The 21,853-nt window shown below is 59.8% G+C and overlaps 2 protein-coding genes across 7 annotated transcripts; one reads left to right on the top strand and one right to left on the bottom strand.

Moving 5' to 3' along the window:
* Window positions 1–85: 85 nt before the first annotated feature.
* Window positions 86–2,670, bottom strand: TSPAN31 (tetraspanin 31). Of its 2 annotated transcripts, none has more exons than XM_055328219.1 (6): window positions 2,534–2,670; window positions 1,887–2,219; window positions 1,541–1,621; window positions 1,154–1,285; window positions 733–846; window positions 86–615 (listed from the first exon to the last, which is right to left on the bottom strand). In XM_055328219.1, exons 3-6 carry the CDS (start codon window positions 1,616–1,618, stop codon window positions 541–543), a joined length of 399 nt encoding a protein of 132 aa, XP_055184194.1. In that variant the 5' UTR covers window positions 1,619–1,621; window positions 1,887–2,219; window positions 2,534–2,670; the 3' UTR covers window positions 86–540. The 2 variants fall into 2 exon arrangements, with proteins under 2 accessions (XP_055184194.1, XP_055184192.1); XM_055328217.1 differs by having other exon boundaries at window positions 1,887–2,054; window positions 2,534–2,667.
* Window positions 2,671–3,083: 413 nt separating this feature from the next.
* Window positions 3,084–21,015, top strand: AGAP2 (ArfGAP with GTPase domain, ankyrin repeat and PH domain 2). 5 transcript variants are annotated; one of them, XM_055328215.1, is made up of 19 exons: window positions 3,084–3,163; window positions 11,789–11,847; window positions 12,455–12,542; window positions 12,716–12,801; window positions 12,949–13,096; window positions 14,122–14,256; window positions 14,578–14,687; window positions 15,231–15,389; window positions 15,550–15,636; window positions 15,720–15,824; window positions 16,487–16,649; window positions 16,821–16,940; window positions 17,626–17,754; window positions 18,676–18,735; window positions 18,966–19,114; window positions 19,224–19,314; window positions 19,412–19,634; window positions 19,733–19,988; window positions 20,125–21,015. In XM_055328215.1, the coding sequence occupies exons 4-19, from the start codon at window positions 12,736–12,738 to the stop codon at window positions 20,368–20,370; spliced, it is 2,247 nt and encodes a 748-aa protein (XP_055184190.1). In that variant the 5' UTR covers window positions 3,084–3,163; window positions 11,789–11,847; window positions 12,455–12,542; window positions 12,716–12,735; the 3' UTR covers window positions 20,371–21,015. The 5 variants fall into 5 exon arrangements, with proteins under 5 accessions (XP_055184190.1, XP_055184189.1, XP_055184188.1 ...); XM_055328213.1 differs by lacking the exon at window positions 3,084–3,163 and adding an exon at window positions 8,262–9,756; XM_055328211.1 differs by lacking the exon at window positions 3,084–3,163 and adding an exon at window positions 8,262–10,113.
* The last annotated feature ends 838 nt before the right edge of the window (window positions 21,016–21,853 follow it).

Here is a 21,853-nt window from a genome sequence, read left to right as displayed (position 1 = left end):
TGAAAAAATTCTCCCTAGGTCTTAGGGCCTATGTAGGCAATTGGAGCCCCTCAACTGGCAAGAGAAGAAAAGGCACTTAAGTTGCTTCTTTGAATACGGAGCTTAAATGGCTTTTATTTTTATATTCACTGAACTTCCCCAAACTGGGTCTTGCTTATTGTAAGAAAGAGTTCTTGGTGGTTTTTTCCCTGATTCTGTCCCTGATTTACCCTTGGAGCCAGGCCACAATGTATCGAGTTGGTCTAGCATGTGGAAGCGAAACAGAGCCAGGAAGGACTCCAACCCCATCCCACTTCATGCGCTCCCAGGAGCTTCCCATATCCACTTAGGGAGAGAGGGAGGAAGTTCTTTATTCCTTACGATCTTGTTCCCACTAAACATGTCAAGGCACACAGCCTGGCTGTTCAGTCATTTTGGGATGTGTGGCAAAGGGCCTTTCCTTTTTCTCAAACAAAAAGGGCTACAGACCCTAGGTTTTCCCTAAGGGAGGAAGAAAAGCTTAGGGAGAACAGAGAGCAAAAGTCAGAAGGGTCCAGAGTCTCATAGAAAGGCACTGGGGTTAGCTCGAGGATCCTTCTGATTCCGAAATCTCATTGCTAACCAAACACCAAGAATCTGTAAAAAAAAAAAAAAAAAAAAAAAAAAAACAAAGGGAAAGAGATTATCAGCGATTCTGAATCTCTGGAGCTAAGACAGAGAAAGGGTATGTATGAGAGAACTGAAGAACATTACCTCTGTAAAGCTAAAGAAGAGTCCAACACCCCCCAGGATTTTCAGTGCTTCATCTGAATGCTTGAGGAACTTTTCTCCACACATCTGGCATGTGGAGCTCCGGCTCTTGCAGATCTAAGGGGAAAAAAGTGTGTGTTTGGAGGATGCAGAGTTGTCAGGCTGCCCTATCCCAACACCTATGGTGAAGGGCCCCGGAAATTATTTTCTCATTTCTTATCAGCATCCTACAGACTGAAATCTCAACTTCACTAATTCTTTAACCTTTGTATCCCCCCCCCTTCCCCTACCAACACACAGCTCCAATGCAAGAGAGCTGCTAGAGAAGTCAAGCACATTCAGACTCTTAAATCTGCCAATTTGGCACTGTCCTTAACTAGCTTTCCTGCCCTCCTGCCCCTGCCCCGCCTCTGCACCAACTCACTGCAGTGCAGAAAGCATAATCCTGTTGATACAGGGTTGTAAGGTTGAACAAGCCACAACAATCAAAACTTCTTTCCAGTTCATCCCTGGTGTTGTTGCTCATGACCCACCAAGAAGCATTGATGACATCTGTCTGGAAAATAGGCAGAGGGAAATTACTGGATGCTGCTAACCTTAAGAATGCCCCCACATCCTGACCTCAGTTAAAGTGCCTCATTTCCCTATCCCAGCAAAGGCAGTCTACATCCCTCAGGAACAAAGTAGTATCATGCAGAAAATGATACAAACCCACCTTGGGTTCTGGAAGTAGTAGGCCCCCTAAAAGGTACAGACTGAAAGGAGGGAGTTGGGAGGATAGAGAAAAGTACTTGAGAGGGCATCCACTTACCTGTTTGCTTCGGTTAATAGCCAGACATGAACAAGAGATTCCAAACTGGAAGATGAAGACCAAACCAAGGATGATCATGTACTGAGAGGAAGAGTTATGGGAAAAAAGGATCCTAGATTCTTTTATGTTGCACCCATAATAACCACCTGATCTCACCCGTTCATAGCACTTACATAGCCATGCTAGTTGAAAACGAAATCCTCAGCTCTTGTTTCATGAAGTGTGGGAAAGGGCAGGGCAGGGAGGCCTGTCCCCCAAGTCCCTCAAGTCTACACTTCCTAGAACATTTCTAGCCAATTCGGCCCCCCCGGAGGCCCAGGTCCCCCATCACTTAAGGTCAGGATACAAAGAAGAGCAGGACTTGGTGGTGGTTGACAGCACCCACCAGTCCAGCCACGGCGATGAGAAGAAGGAAGACCCCCACGGCGATGACTCCTCCGATGATGTGGATGCTGGACACCAGGCCCAGGCCCTTCCCCCACGCAGCCACTCCAATGAGCAACAAGCCCACCAGCTGCAGGAAGCAGAGCGGGTTACATCCCCAGAGAGCCCCAGCGCGCAGCGCGGCCGAGAGTCACACGGGGGTTCTCGAGATCGGGGTGTGTGTGAACTACGGGGAGGAGGTGTATGCGCCCACCGGTCGGCGTGGCTGCGATGGGGGGCAGCAGGATAGTAGAGCCTAAGAATATAAACACGGGGCCTTTGGCTTCCCCATCGCTTCTAATTTGGGAGAAGCCCTCGAGGGAGGGAGGGAGGGAGGGATGGGCCCTCAGGCCCACCGTCTTCAGCTCACCCCCCACCCACACACCCCCTCGGATCACCGGAAGTCTCCCCTCTTCCCACGGAAGTCCCCTGGAATCCCCTCTTCGCCGGAAGCCCTCGGGAATCTTCCCGGAACCCCGGCGCACCCCTCTTCCCGCCGGAAGTCCCCCGGAGGTCCTCCGCGCCCGTCTCCGCCCTGCAGCGCCCCCGCCGCCGCCCCCGCCGCCTCACCATGTAGACCACGTTGAGAGCGCACAGCGCATTCTTGGAGCAGGCGAAGCCACCGCAAACCATCTCCCCAGCTCTGGGGACCCGGCCGGCCCCAAGGACTCGGGGGGAGGGTCCTGGGGACTGTCGTCTTGGGCCCCGGCAGCTTCTGTCTCTTTAAATCGAGTCCCGCCAAGCCCCGTCCTGTGCGCCTGCCCCGTCCCACCCCTGCGCCTGGATTGGCGGGGCTCGGGGCTAATCCGGGGCGCCGGCGCCTGGGCGACCGCCGGCCGGCCCCGCCTCGCGGCTCCTTATTGGGCGAAGCTTAAAGCCGGGGTAGGGCTCGCATCGGCTCTCCTGGGGACCGGAGCCCAAACTTCGAGACCCCGGATTGAAAGCGGAGCTTTGTGTGGCCGCCGGGGGAGGAGGCGCGGGAGAGAACCCGTGGAGGGGGAGAAGGGGCGGCTGCGAGGGCCGCGGCAGGCTCCCCGCGCCCCGCCCCCGCCCCGCGGTGACCTCACGGTGACGCCATCGTTGGTCGTCATCGCATCACACTCGGGAGCACCCGGAGGAACGGACGGCGAGCTGTTTAGCCGGGCCACCGAGGCCCTGGGTTGGGCACAGCAACATCCAGCAAATCGCCACACATTGCAGGTGTGTCCCCTAGTACACATGTTCTCTCCCGTATCCCCCTCCCCGCTGGGTGTGAGTGTGCTAGTGAAATTCGGTGTGAAAAACAGCTGCCTCGAGCCAGGGCATTCCTGAATGTGACAAAGCCACAAGTGCAGGCAGGAGTGTGCTCCGTATCTTCAGAGCAGGCACCTGGTCCGGGGCTTGCAGAGAAAAAAAGTCAAAGGAAGGGGTCTGGAATATGAATAAATACAAGGGGAAGGAGTCGGCTCTGCATTTCCACTCTGCGGAAGGGCACAAGGGCTGAGCAATATACTTATTATTGGATAGATGCTTTTCATGGAGATGGGAAAAGGCCTAATTCCTCCTTCCCCCAAGAGAAACCGTTTCAGTGGGAACCTCCCTTCGACCCCAGAGGAGGACTTGAGCTTGTGTGTACTGCGATTCGATGACGGCAAAGCCCTGCAAGTCTTCGCCAGCCCGCCCGCCTGGGTTACAGCTTCCCCACTTTCTGGCCGTGTGACCCTTGGCCTGCTACCTAAGCTCCGGAGCCTGTTTCCTCATCTGTAAATAGAGCTAAAGAACAGTACAGCCGCCTCTCGTATCAACTCGATTGAATGAGATGATATATGCAGAGTGCTTAGGGCCGTACCCGGCACATTAGTAAACACTCAGTGTTCCCTATTTTAGTCAGGCTATTTTGCAAGTTCCAGCGGGTGATCCCAGCCCCCAATTCCCTTGGGGACCGGGAACTATACACATGGTCGCATAGTTATAATTCCCTTATCCTTCATAAATTAATATCCTTCGTAATTAATAACATATGCAGAAGGGACATTTGGCAGCGCCAGAAAGGTTTGAGTCCTGAAACAGTGATTAGGTCAGATCACCCACTCCGCCGCTACGTACCCCCTGCATCTTCATTCTGTTCGCCAATTCCTCATACACCCTCTTCTCTCCCGGGTCCTACATCGAGGGCAAGACAAGGGTATTAGGGATAAGGCAAACTGGCTGGCAGGCATCTCCGCTGGGTGGTAGAGTAAAAGGGTATCAGTTGGAATCAGAAGACCTAGACTCACAGGGGCGCGTGGCTGGCTCAGTGGAGCATGCAACGCTTGATCTCGGGGTGGTGACTTCAGGCTGCACGCTGAATATAGAGATTACTTAAAAATAAAATCTAAAAAAAAAAAAAAAAGACCTAGATGCATAGATTTGTTTCACCTCTTCCTGGCCTCTCTGAGCTTTGGCTCCCTTTCCTGCACCCCTCGGGCCTGTCATAAAGACCATGTATATTTGAAAGAGTGTCATAAACTATTAAGTGTTATAGACAATTATTATGAAAGTAATTGAGAAAGCCTGGTGGTTTTGTCTGGTTATAGTTACTGTCCTCCTCCATAACCTGTTCTCCGTATAACTATTGGCCTTTTTAAGCAGGAGGTGGTTACAGGGGGCTGGCGGCCTGTGGGAGTGTTATGGAGCAAGATGTAGGTACGCGAACGAGCTCTTTGGATGTGTAGAGTGGGTGGTGAGAACACTTGCGAGCTGGAATGTGGGGCTAGAAGGGTGAGAGACCAAACGTGTATACATTCCTGTCAGAGTTTGACACTGAACATAAATCTGTAGGTCAGCAAGAGTTGGGGATTGCATGTGGGGCCTGGCGTGGCACATTTCCCCAGCACCAACACCCATCTTAATTAGTCACCTCCCACAGGAGGCCCTAGGATGCTTGTTAAGGCCTCTCCATGCACCTGGCTGAGGACTTCTAGCAGGGGCTGGCTGGCAGAGCTGATGGGCCAACGCTAGAGGGGGTGGGAGGTGCAGGAGGTAGTGCTGTCCCAGGCTGTGGGTTTGAAACTCACCAGTCAGGAAGTGAGGCCGACAGACGGAAGGGCGGGCAGGAGCGGGGAGTTCTGGGGCACAGAAGAAGGGGCCTTCTGGTGTTGAGGGACTACGGGGCCATGGGCTTCAGGGCCAGAGGTTGCTGTTAGCCCGGCAAGACAGGTCTGGGCAACATGCATGCCCAGAGGCAGTTGGCTGGAGCTGCCGTGAGAGCAGAAGTCAGACGACACGAGGTGGCCAAGCAGTCTCTTTGCCGCCTCAGGAAGCTGGCAGAGAGGGTGGGTGATCCTGAACTTCGGAACAGCATCCAGGCCTCACTGGACAGACTGCACGGTAAGAGAAGGGTTAGCTCCCAACTTGGGTGTATCAGGGACCCCAGGGACGAGGGGGGGGGCGGGGGATGGTGTGTAGCATAGAAGGGCTTGCTGTGTCATACATCACTTCCCAATCAGCCACTTCCTAGTCCTCTAGATGGAGCTGGGACTCGGGGGAAGAATACATTTGGACAGGATGGAAAAAGATACGGGAGGTGGTGTTCTTCCCTTTTCCCCAACTCTGGTCCTGCTCCCAGGGGATCAAAATACAAGTCCCTGCTGAGCTGACCTTGGCAATGGAGAAGTGGGTGAGCATGGGGAAGAGAAGCCGTGACAGACCTATGGTAGACTCGGACCCTGCCTGGGGAGTCCAGGGCAGGAAGCAGCGTGGGGCAGGAGGTTCTGGGACTGGATAATGTCTTCATTCCCAGGACCCGCAAAGGATCAGTGACCTCTTGTTCTCCAGCTGTAGAGAGAAACACACATTGGAACACACCATGCAGAGAATCTCAGGCTCCCAGGCACACACCACCGCTCAGACTGCATGCTTTGCATAGCCAAAGTGTAAAGAAGTCCCCAGGACTCTTTCGGTCCCCTCTCTTCCCCACGCTCCCATTTCTGTCCCCCCCCCCCCAACACACCTTCCGCTCTACCTCCTTAGTGCCATTAGAGCAAGTGATGACAACACAGGGAGGAAGTGCTGCCATGGCAACACCATCCGCCACATCCTCCTGCCCACCCAGCCTTCAGTCCTGTGGTGGGGCCCTGGCAGGAACAGCTTCTCTCTATCCACAGGGCCCCACCACTAAGGAGCTGGTGGAGCTGAAAGCCGTCTCCGGCCTACTGTCCTCTCATTCACCTCTGGGGTGGCAAAGAACTGACAAAAGCCAGCTACGTGGTTCGTGAAAGGTGTCCGGGAGAAGTGCATCTTTCATCATATCCTGATCTCCCAGCCGCTCCAGTCTTAGCTGTCTCCCTGGGGCGGGGTGCGGGTTCAAGAGACCATTCTTTCTATCGGGGGATACCTCCTGCCGGACCTTGTTGATGGTGGAGGCCACCACACCATAACCGGGGAAGGAAAATTTGGCTCCGGTTCCTAAGGGGACAGTGTGATCCCCTTCGCATTGCCTTTCTGAGGCTAGTGGCCCTCTTGCCTCCCGTCCCCACCCTTTGCCAAGAACAATGGCTGACACCTTTCCTACAGCCTCAGTGGGTGGAAAGGCAGACCTAGGGGGAGTGGCCCATGGGGCCTCTTAGGGAGGAACTCCAAGCCCCACCCCTGTGGAAAAAAAAAAAAAAGGAGGAGGAAGAAGGTTTAGTGCAGGTGGAATCGCTCTGCTTAGCTCTGGAGAAGGAGGGACTGAGGAGGGCTGGAGGCTGAAATCTCCCAGAAGACTCCACTGTTCATAAGTGATTTGTTGCACTCTTCTCTTAAGAGTCAGGATTCCGTTCTCACTGAACATAAAGGAAAACTGAGGCCACCAAAGGAAGGAAGAAAAATTAAGGCAGAAGCAGCAAATCAACCTACACCCTCTGTTTTCCCAAAATTCAGAGAAGGCTCCTGAAGGGTCTCCTGTCCCTGGGAAGATGTCGTCCTGGGGTGGGGTGGAGAGGGGAGTGCTGACCTCAGGACAGGACCCTAGAGGGGTTTCAGGGTATAGGGGTCTCGGGAAAACAAAGGGCATCCAGCATCCTGGCACCCTCCCCACCTCACCCCCTACCAGGCCAAGCACGCTCCCAGCTCCTGCCTCCGAGATCCGCCCACGACAGCACTTATTATAGTCTCAGCTGCGTCAGGAGGGTGGGACGCCAAATTAGGGGAATGCTGAGACTCCCTGGGTCCGGGGAGGGGTCTGTGAAGGCCTCCCACCACTCTGGCCCATCGCTGCTGGGTCTCAGCCTCTGTTCTCCATTGGCCCAACCCCTTCAAGCTTCTCCTCAGGGTAGAGGACAGTGAGTCTTGAACTCCAGGGTCCCTAGAAGGGTGGTGGACTCGGAGCAGACAGACGTTCTCCATTCTATCTCCTCTTTAACCTTCTAAAAAGGCTCCACCCTGAAAACCTCAGGAGACCGAATGGGAACCCGAAAGAGGCTGGCGCCCGCCTCAACTGAAGGGATCCTCATATTCAGGGGTACTAAATACCCCCCACGTGGGTCACCAGATTCGAGGATGTGTCTCCGTCCACCCCCAACCCCCCCGCAGGTCCCCCCCCACCCCACACAGCGATTCTCCTCTCTGCTTATCCCCGCTGATTCTGAGGCACTCTTGGAGCTATGGTTGCTATGGAGACTGGATGCATTTTGGTATGGGGGGTGTCAGTCTGTAGACACACTCCTTCTCCTTCCACCTCAAGCTGGAGCCTTTGACTCACTTCTTGGCCTGGGCTGCAGGAGCCCTCTCCCCTCCTAAGGCACCCCCCTCTTTCCTACTCTGCTAAGTTCCGTGCTTGTCCCCATCCCCAGGGAACACTTTTGCAAGTTCACTTTGGGACAGTTGGGCTCAAGTCGTGGCCCCCGCAATATACTGCGTGTGGGCGTGGGCTGGGGTGGGGTGGGGTGGGCAGGGCGGCCGGGTGATGGGAAAAAGAATGCGCCCAATTACCTGGGGAAGACAAGGGGTCCTGGGGAAGGGATTTCAGGACTCCCCGTTTCCCCATTTCAACTTCCCCAGAACCCGCAGTGACCCCCTGAAATCGCTCCGTTCCTCCTGCGGACTGCCCACCCGCCTACTGCTTTTTACCCCGTCCCTACAGGCCACACCCGGCAGTCGCGCTCCCTAACCGCGGGGTGCTAGGGGAGGGGGCTGGACTGTCGGAGTAGGGGAGTCCGGGTTCTCGGAAATCCAGCCCGGGATTTGGGAGGGAAATCCAGTCCTGGATTTTGCACCGCCTTCTCCGACAGCCGAGCCGGCGGAGAGAAGGTGGGGGGGAGCCTGGGGGGGGGCGGGGGGCCGCCTCCTCCTCAATGTGAGGGGAGCGCCCGGACACAGCGCGCATCCGGACCGAGCCGAGCCCCGGCGAGCCCCCCGGACCCGTCGCCCGGATCTCACGCCCCTTCCTTCCCAGACCCCAGACCCGTGGGTTCCCACCCCCAAGGCTTCCCTCCTTCCTCCCCCGCCGGCGCCCGCGTCTCCATCCCCAGCATCCTCCCCGCGCCCCTGCGAATCCCCCGCACGAGCAGCCCAGGAGCTCCCCGCCTCCCCAGGACCCCCGGCCCGCGGCCCCCGAGCCCCTTCCCCGCCCCTGCCTCCCCCGCACCGGCTCGTCCTCTCCCCCAGCCTCCGCGGGTCCCTCTTCCCTGCCCGCTTCCCTCCCTCTCCCCGGTTTGCCCCCACGACCGTCCTCCCCGCCCTCCTCCGCCCAGCTCGGCGCCCCCACCCAGGCCGGGGCGCAGGGTCCGGCGCGCCTCCGGAGCAGCACCAAGGTCCCGGGGCTCCGCGGGGTGGGGGCGCAGGGCGGGGAGCATGGGGAGGGGGCGCCCCGTGTGATGGGAGGGGGGCGCAGGCGGAGGCGGCGGCGGCGGCGGCGACAGCGGAGCCGGGCCGGGGGCTCAGCGGGGGCCGGGGGCTGGGGGCAGCGGGCAGGGCGGCCCCATGGCCGGGCCCCCCTGAGGCAGTCCGGGGGAGTCCCCTCCCCTCCCCAGCTCGGGGGTCGCGGGGCCCCATGAGCCGGGGCGCGGGCGCGCTTCAGCGCCGGACAACGACCTACCTCATCTCGCTGACCCTGGTCAAGCTCGAGTCGGTGCCGCCGCCGCCGCCGTCTCCGTCCGCGGCCGCCGCCGGCGCCCCCGGGGCCCGAGGTGCCGACACCGGGGACCCGGGCAGCCCCCGGGGCGCGGAGGAGCCGGGCAAGAAGCGGCACGAGCGTCTCTTCCACCGGCAGGATGCGCTGTGGATCAGCACGAGCAGCGCGGGCGCCGGGGGCGCAGAGCCCCCCGCCCCGGCCCCGGCCCCGGCCAGCCCGGCCCGCCCCGTGTCCCCCGCCACCGGCCGCCGCCTGTCCCTCTGGGCCGCCCCGCCGGGGCCCCCGCTGTCCGGGGCGCTGAGCCCGGAGCCCAAGCCCGGGGGCGCCCCCACGCCGCGGCGCCCCTTGCTCAGCAGCCCGAGCTGGGGGGGCCCGGAGCCCGAAGGCCGGGCGGGCGGCGGCGTCCCCGGCTCGTCCTCCCCGCACCCCGGCACCGGCAGTCGGAGGCTCAAGGTGGCGCCGCCCCCGCCGGCTCCCAAGCCTTGCAAGACCGTGACCACGAGTGGCGCCAAAGCCGGCGGGGGCAAGGGCGCGGGCAGCCGCCTGTCATGGCCCGAAAGCGAAGGCAAGCCCAGGGTCAAGGGGTCAAAGAGCAGCGCGGGGACTGCAGCTCCCGCCGCCGCCGCCGCCGCCGCCGCCGCGGGAGGAGGAGCCGCAGCCACGACCTCCGGTGGGGTCGGCGCTGGGTCGGGAGCCCGAGGGAAGCTGTCCCCTCGGAAAGGCAAGAGTAAGACCTTGGACAACAGTGACTTGCACCCGGGACCGCCTGCTGGCTCTCCTCCTCCGCTAACCCTCCCGGCAACCCCGGCTCCAGCCGCCGCTGCCACCGCCGCCTCCGCGCAGCCCACTGGGCCTGCACCTCCAATCACTCTGGAGCCTCCAGCTCCAGGGCTGAAACGGGGCCGGGAGGGGGGCCGAGCATCCACTCGAGATCGCAAGATGCTCAAGTTTATCAGCGGCATCTTCACCAAGAGCACAGGGGGGCCTCCTGGCTCGGGGCCCCCTCCCGGACCCCCGGGCCTGTCTTCTGGCAGCGGGTCCAGGGAGCTGCTGGGCGCAGAGCTCCGCGCCTCCCCTAGTGAGTAGGACCAGGGCCTGAGAACAGGGAGGGGAGGGCAGTGGAATGCTCAGCTTGGGGTGGAGGAGAGGTGTGCAGGACTGAACTAGGGAAGCCTCTCCGCCTCCGGGTGGAGGTGGATGAACCGAATTCACTCCTCCGCCAAGGCCCCGGGGCAAAGACTAAGAGGTTCCGAGCGGGGGTGGGTAGCTACATTGGCGACAGGAGAGGTGACTCGATTTCAGAGGGACCCAGAAAGCTCTGAGATAGCTCAGAAGATAATGCCCTTGGTCAGAGTGACTGTAGGAAATGTCTCGTGGAGGAGCCCCAGACCCCACTCCCAGCCTCAGTTGGACTCCGGGGGCCTGGGAACAGAGCTTTGCCCTTGCCTGAAGGAATACTGAAGGTGGAGGCGATGAGGGAGCCTCAGTTTCTCCCGAGCACTCGGGGCAGGTGGCGTGAGAGTGACCTTGCAGGCAGCTCCTCGCCAGGGATGGGTCTTCCCTGGGCCCAGGCGGGCTGGTGAGGCAGCAGGGAGGGACTCTCGTTTCTTTCCGTGCAGTGAAGGTGGCTTGGGCAGGCTGGGAGCGTGGGGGCTGGAACGTGATGAATACTTGGCTGTGAAGTGAGAGGGGGCGGCTGGGAGCCTCACTCCCCCTGCCCCCGCCCCACGCGGCGCTGAAACCCCGGGGGGCTGCCCACGAGTGACTCAGGGGGACGAACTGCTGCAAAGGCAATTCTTACCCCCGGAGACTTGGGAGGGGGTACCCAGAAGGTACTGGGTTTTTTCCCCCGGGGCGCGGGGTGGGGGTGTCTTTTTTTTTTTTTTTTTTTTTTTCTGGCAGAAAGAGCCTGCAGGGACTCTTGGTGCGGCTCGCACTCCCGGGAGGGGAGGCGGTTCGGGAGCGGGGGCGGCCCCGGGGTTTGGCTCCGGAGCGGGTGGGAGCAGATGGCTCCGGATCCCAGAGTTCCCGCCGCAGCTGCGGCGCCCCGGGAACGTCCGGCCGGTGTAGGGCGCGGGGGCCGCCCGGCGGAAGGAGCATCCCGCCCCCGCCCAGGCCCGCGGCTTCCCGGCCAGCCCGGCCCTCGCCCGCGCTTGTCTGGGAGGGTCTCGTGGGGGAAGTGGGGGAAGGGACGGGAGACGCGGCCGGGGCAAGTCCCAGCTCCCTTGCTGGGGCCGCGGGAGGCGGCAGGGCCACCGCTGGTGACCTTGAGGAGGGGAGGGGATAGCCCTCGCCTCAGTTTCTCTCTTGTGAAATGGAGACTGAGGAAGGCCCGCGCCCTCCCGTCCCAGCCCCTCCTCCCGGGATCTGCCCTGGAATCCGAGTCTGGCGGACCCTCTCCGGTCCTCCCAGAGGGAGCGACCCGCCGCCGTCGGACCCCGTCCCCGGTCCCCGGTCCCCGGTCTGGGGCGCACTTACGTTTGGGGATGTGCTTTAAGGGAGATGCCAACCCAAGTATTTTTGTCTAGCTGGCTCCGTTGCTAAGCAACCACTGAGCGGCAGCAACAGCTGTGGGGAGAGCGGCTGGGATGGGAGGCCTGGGGACCACTCTGGAACCTGGCCTTTCCCCGCAGTCCTCCAGCCCAGGCGGAGTCCTGGGGGGAAAGGGGAGCCGCCAAAGGAGCAGGGTGGCTGAGGGGTGGGGTGCTCCCCGGCCTGGAGCGCTCTCTCTTATGGCTCCTTTCCTATTACAGAGGCGGTGGTCAATAGCCAGGAGTGGACTCTGAGCCGCTCCATTCCTGAACTGCGCCTGGTAGGTCACCCATCCGCTGGTGTGTGGGGACGCTCACCTCCCAGCCGCCGCTCAGCTCTCCCCTCCCCCTCTTCCCTTCCCTCTCGCTGGGAGTGAGGGAGAGTTTTCCAGTACTCCTGAGATCCTACCTCGTAGCACCGTCCTGGGGCTTGGTATATCCAGCAACTTTTTCTTCTTTAGCCTCTTTTGTCCTGTTTGTCCGTGGGCCTCGTCCAGGCTTCTCCTCGCTCCTGGCATCTCCCTCTTAGCCCCTCACGTTCTATTGCTAACACTTTCTAACCAGTGCCTAGGGCTGTGGCATGACTTCCCCCTTCCCTCCACATGGTACTGGGCTGCTGGGAATCTTCAGCCTGTGGTCCACTTTGAGCTTGGGATCATTGCCACACTCCCCTGATCTTCCAGAATGCTCTCTCCTTTTTTTTTTTTTTTTTTTTTACATTTTTTTTTTTACATTACTCTCTCCTGACCAACCATCATCCAGTCCCTGCAGGCCCCTGCTTGAGTGATTTAACACTGCCAGTCTCTCTGAGTTCTCTGGAGTGTTCAGACCCAAGTATTTGGCCTCCTCTTGAGTCTCACAATCTCTGCTCCACAACCTTGTTTTCAGGGTGTGCTGGGCGACGCCAGGAGTGGGAAGTCATCGCTCATCCACCGATTCTTGACCGGTTCCTACCAAGTGCTGGAGAAGACAGAAAGTGAGTCCTCAGGAGCCAGAGTTTAGGAAGCTGGGATCAATGAGTAGGCCGCTATGGAGACCAGAGGAAAGGATGAAGCCACGATTGATCGATCGCTGAAGTACAGGGAGCAGTGGGGAAACATGGAGATCTGTGACCTCTGACCTACTACCACTTCCACCCCTTCCCAACAGGTGAGCAGCACAAGAAAGAGATGCTGGTGGATGGACAGATTCATCTAGTGTTGATCCGAGAAGAAGCTGGGGCACCTGATGCCAAGGTGAGGGGTGAGGTGTTGGGGTAGATGGGCTGGTTGGGGTCAGCACTAGCCATGGGAGGAAGCTCTAGTTTCCAACCTCCGTGGGCATAGTGTCCAGAGGAGTGGACTTGTCTGACCCTCCCTTTTGCTTCCCTCACCCCCCGCAAGTTCTCAGGCTGGGCAGATGCTGTCATCTTGGTCTTCAGCCTGGAGGATGAAAACAGTTTCCAGGCTGTGAGCCATCTCCATGGGCAGCTCAGCTCCCTTCGGGGGGAAGGACGAGGAGGCCTGGCACTGGCATTGGTGGGGACACAAGGTAAGGTGGGCCTGGGGAAGCACTGCCTTCAGGGGAGTTCTTGACATGGCTGCTGAGACACTGTCCAACATAGGCGAGAGCTTGGTAAATGTGGACACGGCCACTTGAATTGCAGTCACCCTCTGGAAGGAGCCTCGTCTCCAAATAAGGGAGCTATTAAGCAAAAAAAACAAAACAAACAAACAAAAAAAAAACCACACACACACACACACACACAAAACAAAAAACTTCCCAGGGTCTGAGCAGAGAAAAGAGAACCCTCCAGAAAGGAAGGGACATCTGTCATAGCAGTCTCCAATCCTCCGAGATGTCACCTACCTTGTGTTCTCACTGCCACTTCCTGTCACCACCATGGCAAACACAGAAAATCTCAGGCTCTAGTGTGGAGAGAAAGCCTTCCATCCTCCCTTGGCTACAGCTGGGTCAGGCTGACACCTTTCGAAGGAACGGATCTACAGAAGAGAAAACACAAACGAAGTGATAGAGAAAATACAGAGGGCAGAGACTTTTGAGTTCTCAAAGTGACTCGGAGGCTCTCAGATGCCACCAGGACCAGGAAGAGCTTTGCCAGGACGCACCAGTACTGAGCTGGCACGACCTTCTGTCTGGATGCCTGTCCTGCAGGAGCCTCCCTCCAGCCGCCACTTGCCTCCTGGCTCCTTGCTGCAGAGTGAACGGTCCACCTGTTCCCCCTTCAGCCTTTTGCGAGGTGAACTCCCACTCAGTTCAGCGTTCAGTGTATTTGCAGGGCAGGGTGATTGTCACTTGTGAGTCTCAGGCATTTCAGACCTTGTCAAGAAGTCCTCATCTCTCGAATATTCTTGGAGGCCTCACCCAGAGCTCACCCAGCCTACGCGTCCCGCTCCTGGGCTAGTGAGCTGGGCCCAGCATTCCGAGAAGGGCAGCTTCTCTCACGGCCTGTCCTTGGTGTGCCCAGCCTGGGACTGGAGCCGAAGGGAAAAGAAAGTAGCAAGAGTGGGGAAGGGGCGCCCTCATCCAATCCCGCTCCTCTCCTGTCCCCTCAGACAGGATTAGTGCTTCCTCCCCTCGAGTGGTGGGCGATGCTCGTGCCAGGGCTCTGTGTGCAGACATGAAGCGCTGCAGCTACTATGAGACGTGTGCAACCTATGGGCTCAACGTGGACCGCGTCTTCCAGGAGGGTGAGTATGGGGCCCGGCACACGTGGGAAGCAGGGGAGCTAGGGGCCTGGGGTGCTCTTAGGGCATCCAGGCCTCTCTGAGTGACAGGAACTTAGCCTGCATGGGAGGGAGGAGGGGCCAGGGAGGTCAGAGGTTTGCTTAATAACCACGTGGTGTTTCTGGGGCAGGAAGAGCTCCGGAGACTACAGGTGGCACAAAGGCCACAGTGACAGAGGAGTTGGGGCCCATGTTATCTCCTGGGGATTTCTCGAAGTTGGGCAACAAAGGGTGGTCTCGGGTATCTGCCTGATTCATGTGTCCTTTCTCTCTCCCTTCCTTCAGTGGCCCAGAAGGTGGTGACCTTACGAAAACAGCAACAGCTTCTGGCTGCCTGTAAGTCCCTGCCCAGCTCCCCAAGCCACTCGGCTGCTTCCACTCCTGTAGCTGGGCAGGTGAGTTGGGGTTTCGGGGTCCACAGAGGGGCTGGTAAGATGCAGCAGAGGGGTTGGTGACCCAAGAACAGGTACAGGGTACCAAGGAGGTTGGGGGTAGGGGGCGAATGGAAATGGCAGTGACACCATTTTTAGAGGGTGCTCTGGACTAGAGATCAACCAGGTGCGAAATGCTGTTTGGAATGTCCTTGAGCAAGTCACTTAAACCTCCCAAGGTTTTAAGAAAACTGTATGGGATAATACTTGCAAAATATAAAGCACTATGGCAGTGAGGAGTCTTACTATTATTATTTTTAAAAGATTTTATTTATTCATGAGAGACACAGAGAGAGAGGCAGAGGGAGAAGCAGGCTCCATGCAGGGAGGCCGATGCGGGACTCGATCCCAGGACCCCGGGATCATGCCCTGAGCCGAAGGCAGACGCTCAACCGCTGAGCCACCCAGGCGTCCCGCAAGAGTTTTATTATTAATGACAATACAGACGATAGCTTGCTGGGGTGGGGGTATCTCAACTGTCCTGCTGACTCCTTCATCCATCCCCAGGCTAGCAATGGGGGCCACACCAGCGACTACTCTTCTTCCCTCCCATCCTCACCCAACGTCGGTCACCGGGAGCTCCGAGCTGAGGCGGCTGCGGTGGCTGGATTGAGCACCCCAGGGTCCCTGCACCGGGCAGCCAAGCGTAGGACCAGCCTTTTCGCGGTACTGGACAGGATGGCTCCCCCATCCTCCAGTTCTCTGTTACCTGCCCATCTTCCCGGTCCCTTGAGCCCACAGTGGGGCCCACTTTCGTTGCCCTCCCTGTCCTTCCATCAGTGTATCCCTCTGCTCATTCTCTGACTGGTGCCAATAACCATTCCAGAATCGTCGGGGCAGTGATTCGGAGAAGCGGAGTTTGGACAGTCGGGGAGAGACAACGGGGAGTGGGCGAGCCATCCCCATCAAACAGGTGGGTGGTCCAGGGGCTGGGGGCAGGGTGGGGGTAGCTGGTCCTTGACTGGCTTTTCTCCCGTGTCTCTTTTCACCCCCCAGAGCTTCCTCCTGAAGCGAAGTGGCAACTCCTTGAACAAAGAATGGAAGAAGAAGTATGTGACCCTGTCCAGTAACGGCTTCCTACTCTACCACCCGAGCATTAATGTGAGTGTCGGGTTGGCTGGGCCGCCCCGGCTGGCCCTGGACACCCTTCCACCTCTACCAGTCGGTGCCTCTGACGGACATTAATGTGGTTTCTGGGAAGCCCCAGACCCCCTCTTCTAAGTTCAGCAAACGTGTTAGGCACCCACTACACACCCATGCTGGAGAGGGGAGAGTAAAGATACGTCCCCAGGAACTTGCAGTCTCATGGGAGAGCATGGAGGAAGGACCTCCCCCTGGTCTGCCATTCAGGGAATCCTCCTGGAGGAGACAGTTTTGGGCCAAACCTGTTGAGCCCTTCCCCTAGAAGTTCATTCTTTTTTTTTTTTAAGATTTTATTTATTTATTTATTTATTTATTTATTTATTTATTTATTTATTTATTTATTTATTTATGAGAGAGAGGTGCAGAGACACAGGTAGAGGGAGAAGCAGGCCCCATGCAGGGATCCCGCATGGGACTCGATCCTGGGTCTCCAGGATCAGGCCCTGAGCTGAAGGCTGCGCTAAACTGCTAGCCACCCGAGCTGCCCTAGAAGCTCATTCCAACACAGTCAGCCCCTAGGGTCCCCTCTCCAGGTCCTCTCTAGCCCATACTATTGGTTGCTTCCCAGTACCACCAAGGACCTCAGCCTTCCCACGTTCTCAACCCCTGTACCCCTCCAGGATTACATCCACAGCACCCATGGCAAGGAGATGGACTTGCTACGAACCACAGTCAAAGTCCCTGGCAAGAGGCCCCCAAGAGCCATCTCTGCGTTTGGCCCCTCAGCCAGCATCAATGGGTTGGTCAAGGACATGAGCACCGTACAGATGGGTGAAGGTCCTGGTGAGTGGGGCTCATGACTGACGGGCCAGAACTGGGGATGAGGAGGGGTAGTAGGGCAGTGGGAGTGGGCTGGATAAGCAGGAAGGTGGGTGATAAAGACGGACTACGTAAGGAGTGGGTCCCAAAGACAGAAGGGCTCACTGAAGCTTTATCTTGTTCCCCTCCCAACAGAAGCCACCACTCCCACCCCAAGCCCAAGCCCCAGCCCCAGTTCCCTGCAGCCACCACCAGACCAGACATCCAAGCACCTGCTGAAACCAGACCGGAATTTGGCCCGTGCCCTCAGCACTGGTCAGTGAGGTCCCACCCTCCACCCCACTGTCTTCCAGATGTGAACGGGATGTGGGTGGGCAATGAACTTGGGGCGGGAGCTTGGAGGCTGGAATCAGTGCACGAGTGGACACACTGAGCCTCTGCCAGGTGCCAGGCACCAAGCTCAGTCATGCTATGATTATCTAGTGGTTAACACGAGTGCGTTCTACAGCTAAATTGCCTGAACTTAAATCTTAGCTTGCCACCGGGCAAGGCACTTGACCTCTCTGTGCCTCAGTTTCTTCCTCTGTAAAATGGAGATAATAGTTTCTACCTCAGAGGTGGCTTTGAAGCTTAAACGGTCAGTATTAGTCAGCCGTCAGTATTTAGAGCGTTTGGAGGTATATATAGTAAACTGTAATGGCAGTCCTTACAGCAACCTTGTCAGGTCAAGATTGTTATCCCCATTCTAGGGATGAAGAAACTGAGGCTCAGAAGATTAAGTGACTTGCTCAAGGTCTCAAGGCCAGTAAGTGGCAGAGCCAGGATGTGAGTGCAGGTCTGACTCTAGACCACTCATCTGCCTACCTCCCCAGGGATGATCAAGGGGGACCTCCTGGAGAGGACTGGGACAAAAGCTAGTTCAGGGGAGGAGACAGGGTTCTGGAGAAATCAGGAAATCTGTGGCAGGGGCAACTGAGGCAGCTGTGTCCCCCTCCCTAAGACTGTACCCCATCTGGAGACCTGAGCCCCCTGAGTCGGGAACCCCCTCCTTCTCCCATGGTGAAGAAGCAGAGGAGGAAAAAATTGACGACACCGTCCAAGACTGAAGGCTCAGCTGGGCAGGCTGAAGGTGAGGCCCCGGCGGGCAGTTCCACTCCCACCCTGGACCCTTACCCCCAACTCCAGATCCCTGGCCCAGCTCCTGCAGGAGGAGGCAAAGTGCCTGAGCTGAGTGCTTGACTATCATGATCACTTTGCACATAACTTAGTGAGAAGTGGATGAAGACCCCGCAGCTCCCGTCCTTCCTCCCGTTCCCAGACAATGCCTTTCCCCCCAGTACTTCCCAGTCCTGCCACTCCCGTTCCCAAGGACTCCCAGCAGTCCTGCTTCCTCTCTTAGTGAGCCTCTAGCTTCTGTTCCTGCCCCCAGCCCCACTTGTCATCCCAGGCCCTGCACCCAGCATCCCCCCACCATGACCCCTGGTGACTCACACCTGACTTTAGCGTCCCCCATGGTGGACTCCTCAGCTCCCAGACTCTGACCACCCAGCCCCTCTTCCCAAGAGCTTCTCATGATCACCAAGCTCCCCCAACCGCCCTTGACCACAGTGATCCCCAGTCCTGCCCCCAGTGACCTCCCCAGGCCCCCGAGACTCCTCTGGAACCCCACGACCCCCTTGTCCCAGGCCCGAGACCCAGCTTCTGTCCCCTTTCCCTGTGTTCACTCGGATCCTGACCGTCCCTTCCCTCCCCAGAGACCTGGCTCCTCACTGGTCATGATAGCTGGTCCCCACGCCCTGCTCTCTGCTGGGTGCTCAGACCCAGGTTCCAGATCTGCACTCTCATGGCTCTTGGCTTCCGCTCTACTCTGCTCCGGGGCCACTGACTTTAGTTCTGCTTTCTCTCCCCATCTGTCTGTCCTGCTTTGTCTCTGGCACTCTGTCACTACTTCTCTCCATCTCTCCATCTGCCTCTCTTTTTCTCCTTTCTTGGTCTCTTTCTCTGTTCTGCTCTCCATTCTATCTCTATCTCCTTCGCTTCGGGAAACCAGCCAAGCGCAAAATGTGGAAACTAAAATCCTTTGGTAGTTTAAGAAATATTTATAAAGCAGGTAACAAGCGGGGAGCTGGGAGGGGCGCTCAGCTGGGGTGCAGAGGGGTGGGGGTGCCCCTGCCTTCCCCTGCATGTGCTCGGGCTTCCTGCTCTCCCCCACCTTCTGCTTCCCCAACCCCTCTGCCCCACTCCCAGGGGCTTGGGATGGACATCAGGGGGGAAGGGTCTGGGGAAGGCCGCCACTGTTTGAGCTCGTCCCTCATGACCCCATCCCATCCCCCCACCCAGAGGAAAACTTCGAATTCTTGATCGTGTCCAGCACTGGTCAGACGTGGCACTTCGAGGCAGCCAGTTTTGAGGAGCGGGATGCCTGGGTCCAGGCCATCGAAAGTCAGATCCTAGCCAGTCTGCAATGCTGCGAGAGCAGCAAGGTCAAGGTAATGGGGCGGGGGGGGGGGGGGGGCGGACGGGGGCGAGCAGAGGCGAGTGTCTGAAGCGCCTGCAGAAGCTCCGTGCCAGCCCCAACCCGACCAACCGTTTCCGCAGCTGCGCACCGACAGCCAAAGCGAGGCGGTGGCCATCCAGGCGATCCGGAACGCCAAGGGGAACTCCATCTGCGTGGACTGCGGGGCCCCGAGTGAGCGCAGGCGGGCAGCGGCGGGGCGGGGCGTGGGGGGCTGGCAGCTGCGGGGGTGCGGGGGGCCCGGGGGCCGACGTCCGCGCTCCCTCCGCAGACCCCACGTGGGCCAGCCTGAACCTGGGCGCGCTCATCTGCATCGAGTGCTCGGGCATCCACCGGAACCTGGGCACGCACCTGTCCCGCGTCCGCTCGCTGGACCTGGACGACTGGCCCCGGGAGCTGACCCTGGTGCTGACGGCCATCGGCAACGACGTGGCCAACCGCGTGTGGGAGAGCGACACGCGGGGCCGCAGCAAACCCACGCGGGACTCTTCGCGGTACGTGGGAGGCAAGGGGCGCTGGGGGCCTCCCCGAGTGGGGGGCGGGGGTCCTGGGTGCGGGTCCCAGAGGCCTCGCTGCAGCCGCCGTGTCGCAGGGAGGAGCGGGAGTCGTGGATCCGCGCCAAGTACGAGCAGCTGCTGTTCCTGGCGCCGCTGGGCGCCCCCGAGGAGCCGCTGGGCCGCCGGCTGTGGGCCGCCGTGCAGGCCCAGGACGTGGCCGCCGTCCTCCTGCTCCTGGCCCACGCGCGGCACGGGCCGCTCGACTCCGGCGTGGAGGACCCGCAGCTTCGCTCCCCCCTGCACCTGGCGGCCGAGCTCGCCCACGTGGTCATCACGCAGCTGCTGCTGTGGGTACGTGGAGGGGGCGGGGCGGGGCCGGGGTTGGGGGCGGGGCCGGCGGGGGCCCTCGCGGCCCCGGGGCCCCGGGCGGGGGTCGGCCGGCGGGCCGCTGGGTGACGCGCCCCCCGCCCCGTCTCGGTCCCCGCAGTACGGCGCCGACGTGGCCGCCCGCGACGCGCAGGGCCGCACCGCGCTCTTCTACGCGCGCCAGGCCGGCAGCCAGCTGTGCGCCGACATCCTCCTGCAGCACGGCTGCCCCGGCGAGGGCGGCAGCGCGGCCACCACCCCCGGCGCGGCCCCCGCCCCCGGCGCCGCCGCCACGCCCAGCCCCCGCCGCCGGAGCAGCGCCGCCAGCATGGGCCGCGCCGACGCCGCCGCCGTGGCGCTGGTGTAGCCCCGGGCGGAGCGCCCCTCCCGCGGCCGGCACGAGCAGGCCGGGCGGACCGCCGGACACACGCGCCGCTCCCGTCCGCACCCCCCGGGCGCACCTGTCCCCCCGAGGCGCGGCCCCCGCGCTCCAGAGGACACGAGTCGCCCCCCGCCCAGCGAGCCTCGGCGACCCACAGCCCGGCCACCGGCCCCACCCGGACCGCTCTGGGTCCCCCGCGGGGTGCGCCCCCTGGGGTGGGCTGGGGGGAGGTCCCAGCGGGAGCGCACACCCAGGCTGGCTCCTGGGGCCGCCGAGGGGGGCTGGCGCGTGCGGGAGCCAGCCCTGGGACTCGGGCCGAGACCGGGGCCCCCACCCCTTCCAAGCTGATCTCACTGCCCAGTGAAGGGGGAAGGGCAGCGAGGGGCAGGACCCCTGCTGCCCAAGGGGGTAGGGGGGTCCCCAACCCTTTCCGTGAAAGGGACCATGAGGAGTGGAAATCAGGACGTCCCCCCACACCCACCCATGGATGGAAGCCGAAGGGCCGGGGGAGCCAAGAGCCTGGGCCCCTCCTCACCACCAGCTCGGGAGGGAGGAGAGATGGAGCCGAGCCGAGCGGGCTAAGGGGACCGGGGAGGGACCTTGTAATTTATTGCTTTGTTCCCCAACGAGGGGGCGGGGGCGGGCAGGGGCTGGGGAGGGCGTTTCAGGGTAGGGGAAGCCAGGGGTGGGCAGAGGGTGGGGTGGGGTGGGGGTGCTCTCGGGTTGTGAGTGTCTGTGACCGTGACTGCGTACCTGTGACTGTGCAGCGCCCGTGGTGATCTGGGGTAGGGGGCACCCCTACAGTGGGACCCCTCCCCCACTCTTCTTCCTGTCCAGCCCCACCCTCCCCCTGGAGCAGCTCCAGACCCGTCCCTCAACCCCGTGATCCTTCCCAGCCAGGGCTAAGAGGATGGGAGCTGGCTGGGAGGGTTTCCAGGCCTCCTTCCCCTTCCCCGGAAAAAGGGGGTGGTGGAGTGGATTTACCTGGCCTAGCCCAGCTTCCTTTAATCAATCCAGCCCTTGGACCGTCTGTGTCAGTGGTTTCCGGTCTTTTTTTTTTTTTTTTTTCCTTCGACTAAAATATTTTGCAAAGAACCAGGTAATTGGGGAGGGGAGAAGGACCGGGGCAGAGGGAAATGCCCCCATCTCCTCTGAGGCAGATGGCGTGAATCTTCTTCAACAGCAATTAAAGAGGAAGTGATTTTGTCTAGGGGGTGAGCTGCTGGTTTGTTCTTGAAGAGGCGGGTCAGGGAATGGACTTGGTCGTGGTGGGGACGTGCAGGGGGGGAGAGGGCCAGCAGAGGGTTTCTCTGCTGGGCTGGTGCCAGGGCAACCAGGTGGTAGGTCAGATACTTCGTCCTGCAGGGAAAGGAAACAGGCAGGTCAGAGCAACAGGGGGTATCCAGGGAGCTGAAGCCAGGATCCCCAAGATGACCCCTTTTCTTTTTTTTTTTTTAATTTTTATTTA

This window comes from Nyctereutes procyonoides, unplaced genomic scaffold (genome assembly GCF_905146905.1).
Source record: "Nyctereutes procyonoides isolate TBG_1078 unplaced genomic scaffold, NYPRO_anot_genome, whole genome shotgun sequence".
Taxonomy (NCBI): domain Eukaryota; kingdom Metazoa; phylum Chordata; class Mammalia; order Carnivora; family Canidae; genus Nyctereutes; species Nyctereutes procyonoides.
Note: the sequence above shows the minus strand (reverse complement) of the source record. Positions and strands in the feature narration are given on the sequence as shown.

Bases quoted from the DNA above. Each gene is read 5' to 3' on its own strand.
- TSPAN31 (XM_055328217.1), bottom strand. From the start codon at position 2,596: ATGGTTTGCGGTGGCTTCGCCTGCTCCAAGAATGCGCTGTGCGCTCTC. The intron at 847-1,153 runs GTGAGTTGGTGC...TTTTCCCCTTAG, and splicing joins ATTATGCTTTCTGCACTGCA to ATCTGCAAGAGCCGGAGCTC. The intron at 616-732 runs GTAATGTTCTTC...TTTTTTTTACAG, and splicing joins TCTTCTTTAGCTTTACAGAG to ATTCTTGGTGTTTGGTTAGC.
- AGAP2 (XM_055328211.1), top strand. From the start codon at position 8,955: ATGAGCCGGGGCGCGGGCGCGCTTCAGCGCCGGACAACGACCTACCTC. The intron at 14,688-15,230 runs GTGAGTTGGGGT...ATCCATCCCCAG, and splicing joins CCACTCCTGTAGCTGGGCAG to GCTAGCAATGGGGGCCACAC. The intron at 16,650-16,820 runs GTGAGTGGGGCT...CCCTCCCAACAG, and splicing joins ACAGATGGGTGAAGGTCCTG to AAGCCACCACTCCCACCCCA.